This window comes from Hibiscus syriacus, unplaced genomic scaffold (genome assembly GCF_006381635.1).
Source record: "Hibiscus syriacus cultivar Baekdansim isolate YM2019G1 unplaced genomic scaffold, ASM638163v2 tig00110383_pilon, whole genome shotgun sequence".
NCBI lineage: Eukaryota > Viridiplantae > Streptophyta > Magnoliopsida > Malvales > Malvaceae > Hibiscus > Hibiscus syriacus.
In genome coordinates, this window is record NW_024062714.1 from 222,536 (window position 1) to 239,437 (window position 16,902).

The 16,902-nt window shown below is 37.3% G+C and overlaps 2 protein-coding genes and 1 pseudogene across 2 annotated transcripts; all 3 read right to left on the reverse strand.

Annotated features, from left to right (window-relative positions):
- Positions 1 to 550: 550 nt before the first annotated feature.
- LOC120121834 (pectinesterase-like) lies at positions 551 to 2,337 on the reverse strand. Its single transcript, XM_039141134.1, has 2 exons — positions 1,351 to 2,337; positions 551 to 1,244 (listed from the first exon to the last, which is right to left on the reverse strand). The coding sequence occupies exons 1-2, from the start codon at positions 2,303 to 2,305 to the stop codon at positions 553 to 555; spliced, it is 1,647 nt and encodes a 548-aa protein (XP_038997065.1). The 5' UTR covers positions 2,306 to 2,337; the 3' UTR covers positions 551 to 552.
- Positions 2,338 to 3,365: 1,028 nt separating this feature from the next.
- Positions 3,366 to 3,946, reverse strand: LOC120121882 (nuclear transport factor 2B-like). The gene is made up of 2 exons (XM_039141175.1): positions 3,630 to 3,946; positions 3,366 to 3,536 (listed from the first exon to the last, which is right to left on the reverse strand). Exons 1-2 carry the CDS (start codon positions 3,930 to 3,932, stop codon positions 3,462 to 3,464), a joined length of 378 nt encoding a protein of 125 aa, XP_038997106.1. The 5' UTR covers positions 3,933 to 3,946; the 3' UTR covers positions 3,366 to 3,461.
- A 959-nt stretch (positions 3,947 to 4,905) lies between these two features.
- On the reverse strand, positions 4,906 to 6,998 carry LOC120121854 (annotated as a pseudogene).
- Positions 6,999 to 16,902: the final 9,904 nt, after the last annotated feature.

A 16,902-nucleotide genomic window follows, 5' to 3' on the forward strand; every position in this document is an offset into this window, starting at 1 on the left:
GAATGCATATTTCGTGACGACCACATGGATAATCGTATCTTTAAAATATTTCTGGCATTCAATCTGATTTTCAACAGTGTTTTCCTCTCAGGGGGGGTGTTTATTATAATATTATTCAAACTGCTTGTGACCAACATCATCTTGGAATCTGATACAACTAAATTTTCCAAGCGTGTCTTTGGAAATCACAATATCTTATAAATATAATTGATTGTTGCAGCTGTCTCTTCGAATGAAACACGGCCTTGTTCTTCGATAATGGATTTCTGCATTTTTTTGTACAAAAGTTTTGGCCCAAATGACAAGTATTGTACTCGGCAAATCTCTCAAGTTCGACGAAACTATAAGTGCAAGGTTACCATCCAGATTAGTTTAATGTACGAGTAAAACAACAGCAATTTCTTATTACCCTTGCTTCAAAGCAATCGATTAGTTAATGAATCAGGCCTTCATTGAACCTTAAACAAGTGTTAATGCATTGCAAAAATTGTTACAGTCAAAGAGTAGATTCTGAAATTTCATTTATTCAAAACACCAACAGACAGTGAATTTTTACAGCCATTCTTTAAAAGCCACCCCGGTAGATGTCAACCAAGATCCTCCTTGTATAAGCTCAGCCACAGTGAACTTTTTGGCCTCTTCGGCACTAGTAATGACATGAAAGCCTGGCCATTTCACTCGCTTGCTAGTGTCGGCTCTTGGTCCCATGTTCATGTACTCCCCATAGTACAATGTCTTCAAGGCGAAATCCCCACTCCAAACTGACCACCCCGAAGGGTCAATATGGTCACCAATGTAGGATTGCATCACGACAGATCGCGAATACTCTTTCCAGGGCCGGCCTAAATATGACTTGATGGAGGCTTTAACGGGCTCAAGATTAGCACTTGCTATTATATTACAGCTTTGGATCGAAATCCCAGTGTTTTGGTTTGGGTCTATTCTGCCTTGGGCAGTGATCATATTTGATTGTGAGTTCATGGGTTTTCGGGCCACGAGTTTGCAGTTCTGGAACACCACAGCTGCATTACCAAATATGAAGTCCACCGTGCCCGTGATGTAGGAATCTCTGTAGAATTGGCGGTTCGAGTGGGCATAAAGTGTGTCTTGGTAAGCATCGATCTTGCAACGGTTTATAACCGATTGGTCAGCTCCGACTCGGAGAGCCACTGCTTGGTGCTTTTGTGGCCCAGCTGTGTTTTGAAACCATATGTCTTGGGCCATAAATCCATCACCAACGGCCGCTGCATTGTAGATAGCAAAAACTGCCTTAGCTGCTCATTTGGTATCATGAAGGATAATATATAACTGTAATCAAATAGTTCAAAAAAGTGGGAAAAATATCTTTACCAATGGTGGCTGAATTGAAGGTTGTGGATCCATCAATGACATTTAAGCTACCAGTGATTATAGTCGAATTCAGGCCGTCACCAACAATCATCAAATTCTTCTTACTTTTTCTAATCTCAACGTTTTCTTTGTAAGTACCCTTTTTCACATAAATTATGTACCTGTTCGTGCTTTTATCTGGTGCAGCTGCCACAGCCTCTCCTAACGTCTTGTAGTTGCCACTTCCATCCTTGGCCACCACAACATTGGCCTTGATTTCATTAGGCAAAGCTTGTAAAAGCTTTCGATCCTTGCGGCCGACCCATGATGGAAATCCATCGATCAACGGGTCGTCATTAAACTCTGTGTTCATAGGAGAAACTGAAACCAGAGTGGCTAGGGAAGTTCTTGCTCTCGATATAAGGTCACAGAGCACTGGTTCCATAAGGCTCCTCACTGACCCTTGTAGCCCATCCAAGCATGTGACATGGTTAGTCAGCACGCTACTTAGCCATGCCTGACCATTTGTATGCCAATTAACATCTCGTCTTTCAACATCAACGATAGCATCCATGGTCCTATCCCTGGATAACTCCATCAACTCCAGGCAATCGGCTAGACTCGCTTGCTCTCTGGGATTATTGTTCGCATCGTTGAAGCTGTGAGCCAGGTTGATAGCACTTTGCATATGAGCTGCCGATCGCTCTAAGAAGGCATGTAGCAGATCGACATCCTTCATTCTCATGCTTGTGCTTGAGGCGACTTCAGAGAGCAAGGCTGTGCACGATCTCTGGTCAACAGCTCTCTCACAATATTCATATGGGTGATAATTAGTACCAATGGAGCTAAATCTAACTAAACGAATGGCAACCGGAGCAGCTAAGCATATTAGAAGTACCGATGTGAAAATTAGGGGGAGAATCCTGCTGTAAGAAGCTCTTGGCCTGTCTAGTAGAGGCTGACGGGTATTTGCCATGGTATCAGGTGAGCTTGATCTGCTTAACTGCAGTCGTAGGCTCTTTTGTCCTACATATTAATCCTTAAATAAGCAAGGGACTCTATGATGGGATTTTCCCTAATCAAAGCATTAATAAACAAATTAAGGGGATAATGATTGAAACTATAACACGTAGGTCGAAAGAAGTGTTATTTAATCAACTCCATGAATGAAGATGGAAGTTATCATTAGCCCTGGATTTGAGATGATCTGATTTTTTTTTTCAGTGGATTTTGTCGACTTTGGAAAAGGGGGACATTTTCACATTAGTAAGCATGTTTTGGCTTTTACTTTTTATTTGAATCCCACAATGACTAAAGAGGCAATATTCAAGCCAAGGCTAGCTCGGCTCAGGAACATGCCCGTACCCATGTTTCTTGGACTAAAGCTAAAACGTTCAAACCTCTTTCCTCATTAGATTTAATTATTGACAATTTAGGAGTAATTTAATCATCAATGGTAGAATTTCTAGAGCCTTGGAGAAAGCAATGGATCATCATATGACAATGCCTGCCACTTTAGAATTCAAGTGGGGGATTTTATTTCCACTTGTACTGTGAGCCATCATGGAATTGCTGAAATTCACCATTAAAACAACAAACCCAACACCTACACGACCTGCCCTTGTCTTCCACTATTTTTTTTATTAGTATTTACTTTTGTGTCCTGTTACATTTTTTCATATTTTCCCTAGCATTTTGTCTAGTTTTAACATTTGAAAACGATATTTGGGTCAGTAGGTAACCCGACATGGTTAATTGGAAAACCGACAGGATAGTAAGGCCAACTATTTTAAATTGTAGTGGTAAAATGCTGTGTTGTACGTCAACTTGCACTACTTTCGGTGGGCTCTTGCTAGGTTACACGCATGTAAATTGAGATACAGAATTCGAGGGCTTTTTACTCTTAACACAACGCAAACAATTACACAATCGAAACGGTCCATGAATAATTAAATCGAAATGGCCCAACATGCTTTAAAACGCCTTTTATCGTATAAGATAACTAGAGGAACACTTTGATCAGAGATTACAGAGTTTTTGCATCCAATAATACAATGAAGAAAAGATGAAAGGTAAAGAGGAATGTGCTTCCTTCAAGTAAATGTATATTGCGCGACAAATGGGGAAAACATTCATTCATAGTTGAGGCGGAATATGTCATTATGCACGAAGAAATTTCCTTCAAGTACGGGTACTAGATGAAACATCTGTAACACCATTAAAAATTAGACTAAAAAATGAGAAATGGAAATGTTTATTAATCAAGAATGAGAACCAAGCTCGAGTACGAAATAACTAACCTGGATGAACCGTAAATGGTGCTCCTCTCTGGGCAACTGCAGGCTGCCGCTGACGAAGACGACAATGCCGCCAGCGAAAGTAGAAGGTTGTAAATCAATGGTGCTGATCACATGTTGGCATTGATCAAACGGAAAGCTGGTAAGCTTAGCAGTGATGTCCTCAACACCTAGTATCTTTTGGCCCTCAAACGTCAACATGGAGGAAGGCCTGTAGAGAGAAGAGAGAGCTTGCCGATCATTATCGAAAAGATGGTAGTAATGATCTGTAAATGCCTTCCCGACCAAATCAATTTGTTCTTCCATTGGTTATTGTCTCTGGAAAGATTTCCCTTCTTCTCAAGTGTTACCATGCCATGGGAATATAAGGATAAATGAATATGCCATAAACAGAATAACATGTGGGCTAAGCTAAGCAACCAAAAGGGGACTGTCTCCCTGGGTTGCCATTCAGATGACCATAGTGACCTCGTATTCATTTGCATTTAGCTTAAAGTTCAGAGATTTCTTATAGCAAAAATGAAGGGTGCAATTGTAATTGAAGGATGAGGAATCGACACCGATGCCTGCAGGTGTACGCAAAGTTGGTTTGGAGGAAAAGAGTTGGGACTAGATTTGGGTCACCACCATAATTCAGAGCCTTTTGTAGTCGTCCAAAGGACTCATCAGCTACCTTTTTATGATATTTAAAAGCCCTATATGGTCGCGAGTGACTCATCAGCAACCAGATGCTAAAAGTGAGAATGAAGGAGGTGGGCCGAAAGTTGATAATATATCCTCATTTCTTTTCCTTGACAAAAGAATACTCTTTAGATGGATTCCAATTTCCTAATGCTTGACGAAGGTTTTATTAGAAACTATGTCTAAACTTGGCTAATGGACCAAATCTCCATAATCAACTAATGCCATGAGATTTAGATCCCTGTTATAGGAGTGAAACTACAATCTTAAGGACATAGGACGGCCATACCATTGTCAGCACTTTTCTGTTTTTTGGTAAGAAAAATATACAATGATCACAGTGGGAGCAAGTTCCATTAACCAAAACCCCATGGGCTAAACTTATTTTTCTTCAAAATTTTAATTACTCAACTTTTGAATTGCTCCTACTTTAGTTAATCTACAATTGAATAATAAATGATGATATAATATGACAATTTATACCAAAATAATGTTGTTTTGAATACCAAAATGGTGGCAACATAAGCTCATAATCATCCCTCTCATTTCGAAACTTAATAGTCAGCATTTTCATATCATAAATCATTCTTCCATAATCGGGATTATATAAGCTGGAGTACGATGGCATCGGTCATGTTACAAACTATGCATGGAGCTTTCAATCTCATGTCGAAAAAGGGCAAAAATGAACATATAAATGTAGGCGTTGCACATCCTAATAATCTAGTTTTGCGAGAAATGCACAATAATGCCGTGACAGATAGTATCAAAGCCAAATCTTAATTTATCGTACTCCCATGTGGAACGACCCAAGCTAGAGAATGCCGCATAACCTAAAAAGTCGTGTTTGCAAAGTGTAATTGCCATGTGATAAATGCATTAGCTATATCAATTACTTGAATCCAGAAATCATCCGCTTATAAGTACGCTTGTCAGGTTTAAGCCCCATTTTCAACATTTCATCATGAAACTTCATGGCTTTTCTCAGTTCCTTCAAGCGGCAGAGCTCACAGATCATGATTGTAAAACTTGCACTATCAACCAAGTTCAACCCTATCATATAATCAAACACCCGGACCACTTCTTCTGCTTTGTTTTCCCTCCATAGCCCTTCAAGAATCATGTTGTATGTTGTTACATCTAACCTTCCCTTCACTTTCTCCATCTTATCATGCAATGCAACAACTTTATCCATCTCCCTGTTAAAGCAATAATACTCCATCACCAAATAACAAGGAACTGAATCAGGCAATAACCCTTTCTATAGCATCACATTCAAGAGTTCTTCAGCCTTTCTCCAATTGTTTCTTCTACATTGTGATGCTATATATTTGGACAATTGAGATGGACAAGGACTATGTCCTTGTTTCATAATGTTCACCAACAATCCATATCCATCATCGAACCGATCTTCCTCACAAAGGATATTTAAAAATGCACTATAGCAACTTTCTTTTACCTTAATTCCCCTTTTCAACATCATCCTATACATGTTTGTCGCTTCATCTATTCTCCCAACCTGGGATATTGCCTTTAATAAAGATCCATGAGTATCATCCTGTAATCTAATGTTCTTACTACAAGCCTTCTTAAACATCATTTCAGCTGCATGTGTCCTTTTCAAATCACAAAGCTTTTGGATGATCAAATCATTTCCTGAAACTTGGCTTCTTGGAAGCAATTGCTTCTCTATCATCATCCTCATTATCTTCTCAATCACACATCTATTGCCATATTTACAAGCCCCATCAAGTACTGAGCTATAGGTACAAAAACTAGTATCAAGTTTTCTCTCATTCATCTCATTTAATCGATGAAATGCAGCTTCAAAATCCCCAGTTTTGCTATAAAAATCAACAACAAGATCATAAATTTCAGAATTATAAATGCCCTTATCTATCAATCTAACAACTTTACCAAATTTCCCACTTTTAAAAAGAATCTGCGCAACCAATGACCACGAAAATGAATTAGGGTCAGCACCTCGAATCATGGAACCTAAAAAACACCAAGCTAGTTTCACCTCATTTCCTCTCTGTAAAGCATGAAGCAGCTCATTATAAGAACTTATTGAAGGAGTAAATCCGCAGCTTGTCGTTTTTCTAAACACCACTAGTCCTTCCATAAAAAGATCCTTTTTCGAATAACATTTGATCAACGAACTTAAAGCACTAGGATCAAAATTTTTACCTTTGCAAGCCTGAATCATAGAATCTGCAACAACCGGTGCAGCATGCGACTGAATCAGAGGGTCTAAAATGGGGTCCACGGATGGGGAAAACTCCGAGCCGAGTGAAATTCGGATGATATGACATTCGGAGTTGAGGTCCGGTTTAAAACCCAGATGGGTTTTGACCCAGTTGAAGAAAGCTAGAGAAATTTGAGGGTGATGTTGGGTTTTGCGGAGGATTTGGAGGAAGAGAGCCGGGGTTAGTTTGGAGGAGAGATTGAGAGTTTGAAGAAGTGGTGCCCAGTTATGTCTTTGTAAGAGAATGGATGAGACTTGGGAAACTAGCTGAGCCTGTTTGATTTGACTTCTCCAATTAGAAGAAGAAGAAGAAGAAGAAGAATGATTTGTTGTTTTCGTTGTCGGGGTAAGACTCGAAAATGATTTGACGAAACGGTGAGAGTAGCAGCGAAAGTTCATCTGAGTTGAGGTTAGAGTTTAGAGTGTCTGTTGTCGTTTGAGAAATTACATTTTGCAAGGCAGACGTCTCAAGGCCGGCAAGAAAACTATAAGGTGTTTGATTTCATCTGTAAGGGCCCAATGGGGTTCAAATTAAAGCTCCAAGTCCAACTAGTTACCAATTTCGCTCTTACTTGCATCATTATCAAGTCAACACCCTCTCTGATCCATCACTTTAACCTCCTCCTCCATCATCATCTTTAATCAAATCTGGAATAGATTTAGAATAAACTTTTTCCATAACTGGATCTTCTTAAGTCATCAACATTTTGATTAGAACCAGTCTTTTCATTCATCACTATTTCCCTAAAATCAAAACTTAACCAAATAAATAAAAATGAAGAATAAGAACAAGACTCTCGGACGTCACTTGCCCCGTTGCCCGAAGATTAGGATCATCCGCTCTTTTGTAGACGACATGAAACTCGTGCTGGAGAGTTTGGAAGAGAAGATGAACTTTTTTCCTCTCTTTTACATTTAATATATAGGATTAAATAAAATTAAATATGATTTAAGATTAAATGTTTATATGTGTAACATTTTATGACATGTATTATATTTATTGGTTGAGCCTATATGATAGGTAAATAGAAAGTGTTTTTGACATAAATTCTTCGGTTTGTCGATGATTGCGGGTACTAAATCCAGCTGAGTGTTTTCTTTCAATGTTTCTTTTGCATTTCCTTCTAATACAATGGCTAGGAAATTAATTGTGGGTGGCTCATTCGACTGTAAATGTGAGGCAACAGATGTGTGAAACCTATTGTTGTGTAAAGGTATTCAACCCAACAATTATGGTTTGGGTATGGACGGGAAAGTATTGTTTGTTGTGTGCATTGGAGACTGATTTTCATTTTACTTTGTTCGAGATGTATAAATTTTTTATGATATAGCTCATGGACATTTGATTGGTAATTCATGATAGAATGTCACCGTACGCGAACTTGTGGGCGAAGTTGGCACACAATACATTACCTGTGGGATCACAACCAACACAAAATAAGCTGCTTTCACTGTGGTGCTGAGACCAACACGAGACCAAGGCACACAACTATAAACAGGGTCAAGACACGCCTGCCCTAATCTACCCACAAGCACGACCATCAAACAACAAGGGTCGTCTAGGGTTGTGATCACCGCATGCCAAGGTACACCTAGAGTCGAGACCAACGCACGACAATGTCAGCCGAGGGCTCTAGCCAACAAGCAACGAGATGCACTAGGGGTCGAGGCCAACGCACACCGGGTATGCACCTAGAACCGATATGAACGCACAAAGAGGGCCACTTGGGGACAAGGGCAACACACATCGGGGGCACATAGGGCCAAGGCCTGCGCACACCGAGGGTGCACTAAGGGCCGAGGTCAGCACCAACTTAGGGTCTGTCCACCTAGCAAGGTTGACAATTACTTGGAAAATAAAGTCAAGTAGCATAGTCATTGTTTGAATATGACTCAAATATTAGAGTTTCAACTAAAGTAAAGAGTTTTACTTGTAGTTAGACTAAGAGTAGTCATGAGATGCAAGGGGACTTCAATATAAAAGGAGGTCTTCCCACCTCCATTGGATATAGAGAGTTTTGTGTAAATAAACTCAGGCATTCGTGCTAAAATTTTTTCTACACACACTTATTTACGTTTTTTATGCTTTTTCATCGTGTTTATCGTTATAACAACATTAACCGAGGAGTTTAGACTGACTTAGACACCAAATAACCGAACGAGATATCTAAGGGACGCACGAATCAGTTAGCCGAGTGTTTAGCCCGTATCAATAGATTCTAATTAGATTCGTCATTTTTTATTGGAAATCGAAAATCGACATCCGTGTGTGGATATTAATTGCTTTACCCTTAGTAGACTTGGATCAATGATATCCACAAATCATCTAAACTCATCCAAATTATTAATCTTAGACTCATCTGTTTGGGATGCACGTGGAACGCTAAGGAACCGCATACCAAAGGCATAATAGGAAGAAAAAGAATAAAGGCTTTATGTGAAGGGACATCAACCTATTTTCCCTCTAATCAACGACATTTACAAACCTCAAACCACTTTATAAAATGACTCTGTGTTCAATATAATCCTAATAAATCTTCACGATCCATCATATTCCAATTATACCATCAATAATGTTTTATATCTTAATAAATAATTAAATATTTTAAATTTTTGTAATAAAATGATACAAATATCAAATTTATACATACATTTTGATATAATATGAAATTTGATTCATAAGTTTAGATTCGATATAACTATAATTATGAAACTTTAGTTGTGATTTAAATTTATACATAAAACTTTTATGTTGGTTTAACTATACTCATTTAAAGAAATTTATTTACTTTTATATTAAATAAATATAACTATCTATGTACGTAATATGTAAATGTCAAATGATGCTACGTCAATAATAGTATTAATTGTGCGTGAAAAGTTAATCAAATCAAATGTTCATATGTAACATTGTATGTTTTGTTAATGTTCATGTATATTTCTAAAATATATCCTTAAAAATAATTGGCATGTGACAAACATATTGTGTGATTTTGTAAAAAGAAAAAAAAAATACAATTAATCTAATTTAAAATTAAAAGACTTAACATATGATACCATACCATAATATTATATGGTGTTATTGTGTGATGTCACATATCAATTTTGTTATTAGACGAAAAAGGTTGTATTTTGACACGTGATATTATTGTGTGGGTTTGGCTTTATTGAGTGATGCCTGAGGAGGTGGATTTCATGAGAGTGGCGTTATTGTTTGATCATTACGAGAGGTAATTCAATTCATAAGGTTTTGAGCATTGATCTGAGAAGAAAAGGCATGTTCTTGTTTTGATGAGGTTGGCTTTTATTCTTGATCATTATGGTGGATGAATGGTTTTGATGGGTGAATTCTTGTTGTCCTTTGATGATCTGGTATGTTTTGGCAGTTTCGCTTCCTTTGTTTTTGTTCCTGGTGTCTTTGTTTCTCAGGGAGGTGTTTTGACAGCCTCCTTTGACTGTAACCTATTACTGGCAGTGTTATGCATTTATATATTAATAAATTTTAAATTTTACTGGGAAAGAATTATCATTGTATGATATCATATGTTAAACTTTTATTGTTAAAAGATAATTATTTTTTAGTTTAATATATTTTATCATTATATAATGTATGTGATAAATTGTAATGGAAGAGATGTTACTGTCGTAAAATAAGCAGATTAAAGTAATAAAAAGAACAGGAAAAAGAAATATTAGAATAAAGAAAAAAATCTGTATTATTTATATATTTAAAGATATAAAGTACATTTAAAATCATGAATGACAAAACCAACATAAAAAAAAATTATGAATGTCAAAATCAGTAGGTCTCTCAAAGTTATGATATTCGTTCCACATAAGGTACATAGTTTGTGAGTAATCGAAGAATATATATATATATATATATATGAGCAAATTAATATAACGACATGAAGTGTATTTTTGCGATTGAATCATATTTTTTGCCATCTATCTTATAAATATATGGTTGATATATACACAAAAACAGAATATACTAACTTATCAAATTAAAAGTGGTATGAAATATACTTATATGAAATTGTAATGTATTGATATTGTTAAAATATTGGTCTTTATCAGCTATGATTTCTAATGAAGAATCGTGGATGGTGAATTTGACCTTTAATGTAAATAAAATTATCATTTATAAATAAACCATGTTGATAATGTGTTGTAAAATAAACCGAATGAAACAATAAGAAGAACAACTTAGATCAAAATAATAATACATATTTCCCTCTTTATTCTCATGTCTTTTCTTCCTGTTCTTCTTCTTATGGTTTCATTCCACTTATTTTACAGCAGTTACTTCTTTTTAACAATATTTGAGTAGATACATACGTGTAAGTATAGAAATTATTATTTTTAAAATACGGATATCACATCAGAAGATTTATTATAGTTAAGTGTTGCGGAAGACGGCTATCGGATAGATCAAAATCACAACTGATAATTTGAGAAAATAAAAATGAAGATAAAAGAGACACAAAATTTACGTGAAAACCCCTAAATAATATAGAGTAAAAACCACGAGCAACAGTAGAAAAATTTCACTATGATGAAATAGGAATTACAACTTCTCTCAATCTACCAAAGAGAAAATAATGATAATTCTCTCTTGATAAAAAGGAGAAAACAACTCTCAAGAAACTCTCTAAATTCTCTCTAGTATTGGAAGAAAGCTATAATGCTTTGGGATGGTTTTGAAACTAAATGAGCTAGGGCATTTATAGTTGAAGTTTAAGGACTAATTTGTAAATATCCTAAATTACAATGACTAATATTGAGTTTTACCATTGTTGAAATTTCCACAAATGTTGCACCTTTTTGACTATGCATCATTCGATGCATTTGTTTTTTTTTCAACTTTCAACTTGCACCTTTCGGTGCATTGAAAATCCAATTTTGAACAATCTCCCACTTGAAGATTTGATTGGAACAATCATATCTTCACACCATTCTTTCTACATTGTACCTTCATGTTGCTTACGTCTCTGACAGGCCACAAGAGGATCGACACTAGGTAAATTTATTAGCGTTGATCGTATTCGTCATGAAATCTGCTATGTTGTCTTTATTATGGATCTTCTGTATATCTACAGTTCCTTCTTCCACATTTTCACGAATGAAATGGTACTGAACTCGTATGTGCTTTGCCCTTGAATGAAATGCTGGATTCCTTGCTAGATGCAAGGTGCTTTGACTGTCACAAAACATAGAGACATACTCTTGATTGTGCCCAAGCTCCTCCAATAGCATCTTCAACCAAATTGCTTCTTTACTGGCTTGTGTAGCTGCTACATATTATGCCTCTATTGTGGATGTAGCCACAACTGACTGCAATTTTGAAACACAACTTACAGCTACACTAGCAACATTAAACACATACCCTGTAGTAGATTTGCTTTTATCCAAATCCCCTGTATAGTCAGAATCTACAAACCCATTGATTAATAAATTTGATCCTCCGTAACATAATGCAACATTTAAGGTCCCTTTGATGTATCTCAGGATCATCTTTACTATATTCCAATGCTCTTTGCCTGGATTCACCATGTACCGACTAACCACTCCCACTGCTTGTGCAATGTCTGGTCTTGTGCATATCATAGCGAACATTAAACTTCCCACTGCTGATGCATATGGTACTCGAGACATCTCCATCCTCTCTTCTTCACTGCTAGGACTCATACTGGAGGATAATTTGAAGTTAATAGGAAGAGGGGTAGAAATTGGCTTACAATCTTGCATGTTGAATCTTGACAAGATCTTCTTCAAGTAATTCTTTTGTGAAAGCCAAATCTTCCTATTACTTATGTCTCGGTGAATTTGCATCCCTAGAATCTTGTTTGCTGATCCCAAGTCCTTCATTTCAAATTCCCTGGCCAGTTGTGCCTTCAATTCTTCAATATGATCTTTGTTGGGTCCTGCAACCAACATGCCATCCACATACAACATCAATATAACAAAATCGTTATCACCAGACCTCTTGAAATAAGCACAAGGGTCTGCATTAAGTCTGTTGTATCCAAGGCACATAATGAAGGAATCAAATCTCTTATACCAACACCTCGACGCCTGCTTTAGACCGTACAAAGATTTGTTCAACCTGCAAACCAAGTTCTTCTTTTCTTTTTCTTTAAAACCTTCAGGCTGGAGTATGTAAATCTCTTCTTCAAGATTTCTATGAAGAAAAGCTGTTTTAACATCTAGCTGCTCTAGATGTAAATTCAATGTAGCACACATTGCCAAAACTACTCGAACTATTGTTAGTCAAACCACAGGAGAAAATATTTCATTGAAATCAATACCTTCTTTTTGAGCATATCCTTTGACCACCAGTCTTGCACGATACCTCTCAACTTGATCGTCACCATTTCGCTTGATTTTAAAGACCCATTTGTTACCAATTGACTTCCTTCCTTGTGGTAGTGGCACAAGGTCCCATGTATTATTTTTATGAAGGGCTTCAATTTCTTCTTGCATCGCCATCATCCACAGTGAAGCATCTGAGCTGTTTATTGCCTCCTGGTATGTTGATGGCTCACCGTCCTCTGTTAAAAGGAAGTATGCAATATTACCTTCTATAACATAATCTGAGTGCCAATTGGGACGTCTTCTCACACGATCTGATTGATGAGTTGTTGGAGATTTAGAACTCTCTGGTTATTGTTCATCATGTGCTGGTTCTGCTTCAGAAGAATCTCCTTGTTCAAACTCTTTTTCCACATGTATCTGAGTAGTCTCTGACTTTTCAGCACTATCATCGTCTTCTTTTCTTTGTAGTTTATCTTCTACAAAGATAACATCTCTGCTGATGATCACTTTGCGGGCGGTGGGATCCCACAAGCGACACCCATTTACTCCATCAGTATACCCCAAAAAATTGCATTTCCTGGATTTTAGATCCAGCTTTGAGATTTCTTGGGAGTTGTACATCACGTACACAATACTTCCAAATACATGGAGGTTTGAATAATCAACTGGTTTACCAGTCCACATCTCCATTGGTGTCTTCAGCTCTATTGCAGTTGATGGAGCTCGATTCACCAAATAACAGGCGGTATTGACTGCTTCTGCCCAAAATGATTTTTCTAGGCCTGCAACTCTCAACATTGCTCTTGTTCTCTCTAACAAGGTTCTGTTCATCCGCTCTGCCACTCCATTTTGTTGAGGAGTGTTCACCACTGTGAACTGTCTTTTGATGCCTTCTTTTTTGCAAAAGTCATCAAATTCTTCACTTGTGTATTCTCCTCCATTATCTGTTATGAAACACTTGATCTTATTTCCAGAATCAAGTTCCACCTGCGCTTTGAAGTTTTTGAAAATTGAAAACACATCTGACTTCTTCTTAATAGGGTACAACCAACATCTCCTAGAGTAGTAATTAATAAATGAGACAAAGTATTTTGCTCCGCCTAGGGATGTAACTGGTGCTTGCCATACGTCAGAGTGAACCAATTCTAGAACACTTTTGCCTCTAGAATTTGACGTGTTGAATTTCAATCGGTGCTACTTACTTGTTATGCAGTGCTCATACAAAGTAAGTGATACCTTTGTTAAGCCCGGAAGTAGTTTTTGCTCCACAAGGACTTTCATTCCTTGTTTTGACATGTGTCCAAGTTTCTGATGCCATAACATTGCAGAATCTGAACTATATGAGGCAACAGAGGCTTTTGCTTCTAGCAAAGTCTTTCCCTTCAGCATGTACAAGTTTGATGCTATCTTTTCGCCTTTCAACACCACAAGCACTCCACGGAACACCTTCATTATTCTTTTTCGTGTTTCAATCTTGCTTGCATTATTATCCAATAATCCGTAGGATAATAAAATTTTCTTCAGGCCTTTCACGTGCCGCACATCTCGAACAACTTTGATTGTTCCATCATACATCTTCAATTTGATGGTTCCCACGCCAACGATCTCTAAGGCATGATCATTGCAACTATACACAGATCCTTCTGAGACAGGTTCATAATGATGGAACCATTCTCTTCTTGAGTTCATGTGATATGTTGCTCCCGAATCAATGAGCCATATATCTGCATATCTTTTTCTACCTTCCACGGTGGTTGACGCTTCACAGCATAGATCATCTCCATCATCTGAAGTGTTTGCAGTATTGCCTTGTGGATTGGAGTTTTTATTTAGACTCCAACAATCCTTCTTCAAGTGACCATTCTTTCCACAGTTGTAGCACTTTAAATTCTTCTTGCTTCTCGACTTCAATCTACCATGTTTGTGACTACTGCTTTGGCCACGTTCTGTTGATCTCCCTCTCATCGTTGTCAACGCTTCTTCTTATTGCAGATTTACTTGTCTTTCTTCCTTGTTCTTACACTGATTTTCTTCTTGTAGAATAGCAGCTACAACGTCATCGAAGACTAGACTAGTGGCATTATTGTTTGTCAAGTTGATGATGAGTTGATCATACGAATCCGGTAGACTTTGAAGTAGAAGTTCAACACGTTCTTGTTCTCATATTTTACAGCTTAAGGATGTAAGCTGAGAAAATAAAGTGTTAAGTGTACTTAAGTGCTCCGTCACTGAAGTAGATTCTGGCATCCGGAGAGTGTACAATTTCCTCTTAAGGAAAATTTTATTGTGCAACGATGTGGCCTCGCACAATTTGGTGAGATGATCCCATATCTCCTTAGCTGTCTTCTTCTCCTCGATGCTTGACAATACTTCATCTGCTAATGCCAGATGAAAGTTTGCCATAACATTCCCGTCCACTTCGATCCATTTGTTGTCATCTGTGAAATCTACCGGCCTTTCACTGATAGCTGCTAGACAACTGTCTTTTTTCAAGATGGCCTTCATCTTCAATTTCCACAATGAGAAATTTCTCCCATTGAATTTTTCAATACCAAATTTCGTTGCCATAGCTTCTATTACAGATAGCTCCCACTATTTCACTATCGTGAATAGTTCTCTGGAACCTTCAAAGAATGGGTAATACCTTCTTACTTTCTTATGTTGGAGGATCCACCTTTTGGTAGCAACCACAAAGACAATAAGCAGATATTACACACTCAAATCTAGTCTGATACCAATTGTTGCGGAAGACGGCTATCAAATAGAGCAAAATCACAACTGATAATTTGAGAAAATAAAAATGAAGATAAAATAGACACAAAATTTACGTGAAAAACCCCTAAATAATATAGGGTAAAAACCACGGGTAAGAGTAGAAGAATTTCACTATGAGAAAATAGGAATTACAACTTCTCTCAATCTACCAAGGAGAAAACAATGATAATTCTCTCTTGATAAAAAGGTGAAAACAACTCTCAAGAAACTCTCTAAATTCTCTCTAGTATTGAAAGAAAGCTAGAATACTTTGGGATGATTTTGAAACTAAATGAGCTAGGATATTTATAGTTGAAACTTAAGGACTAATTTGTAAATACCCTAAATTACAATAACTAATATTGAGTTTTACCATTGTTGAAATTTCCACAAATGCTGCACCTTTTTGACCATGCATCATTCGGTGCATTTTTTTTTCAACTTTCAACTTGCACCTTTCGGTGTATTGAAAATCCAATTTTCGACATTAAGGACCATTGGTAATATTATCCCAATAGAAAATTTACTGCTGTAGAGTAGACCATTAGGATGGCAGGTCGGCAAGGGGAGGACTGTGCTAAAAGGCTATCTCACCGTACCTATTGAATGGGAAATGGCCACGACTTGGAAAACCAAAAATTTTGCATATTAAAGATGAAAAGAGCGAATCTCTGGGGAGTCTTAATGATTGGGTGGCCGTCTAATTAATACAATACAATTAAAGGTTTGTGTCAATCAATATGAATAGTTAGACTGGGACAAAAAAGAAAAAATATATGGTCGGAAAACGGAAGGGAAGCGACGGGGGTTCCCAACAAACGACATGACCCACCATCGACCGCCACTAGAGAATATTTCCTTTTTTGTTTCCACACTAATCGTCCAAGTCGATTGCTAGGCAATAATGGAGGCCAAAACACTGTTCAATTTTCTAACTCATCTGTTTAATTCATTACGCGGATATTTGCATTTGTTGGTCCCTCAAGGTAGAAGGTACCAAGGGACGACCCAACTGCTGCACTGATGCTTTCTGCACCTGAGAATGAATCACATGCTTTTTTTAATTTGAATTTTGGACAATATCACACACATAATATCCCCAGTTGATAGAAAAGGAAAGGCGGTGTGGTATGTATTGACACAAGAAAAGTGACTAGCATTGCAGGTAAGGTTCCACAAGCACAGATGATCATCATTCACAGCCTCATCCTCCTTATCCTCTCCACTCTCCCATTCCTGTCATCCATGTGACACTCATGATTACATGAGCACAAC

Excerpts from the sequence above, each read along its gene's own strand:
- LOC120121834 (XM_039141134.1), bottom strand. The coding sequence starts at position 2,305 with ATGGCAAATACCCGTCAGCCTCTACTAGACAGGCCAAGAGCTTCTTAC. Across the intron at positions 1,245-1,350 it reads CTTCAATTCAGCCACCATTG|CGGCCGTTGGTGATGGATTT; the intron begins GTAAAGATATTT and ends TCTACAATGCAG.
- LOC120121882 (XM_039141175.1), bottom strand. The coding sequence starts at position 3,932 with ATGGAAGAACAAATTGATTTGGTCGGGAAGGCATTTACAGATCATTAC. Across the intron at positions 3,537-3,629 it reads ACCATTTACGGTTCATCCAG|ATGTTTCATCTAGTACCCGT; the intron begins GTTAGTTATTTC and ends ATGGTGTTACAG.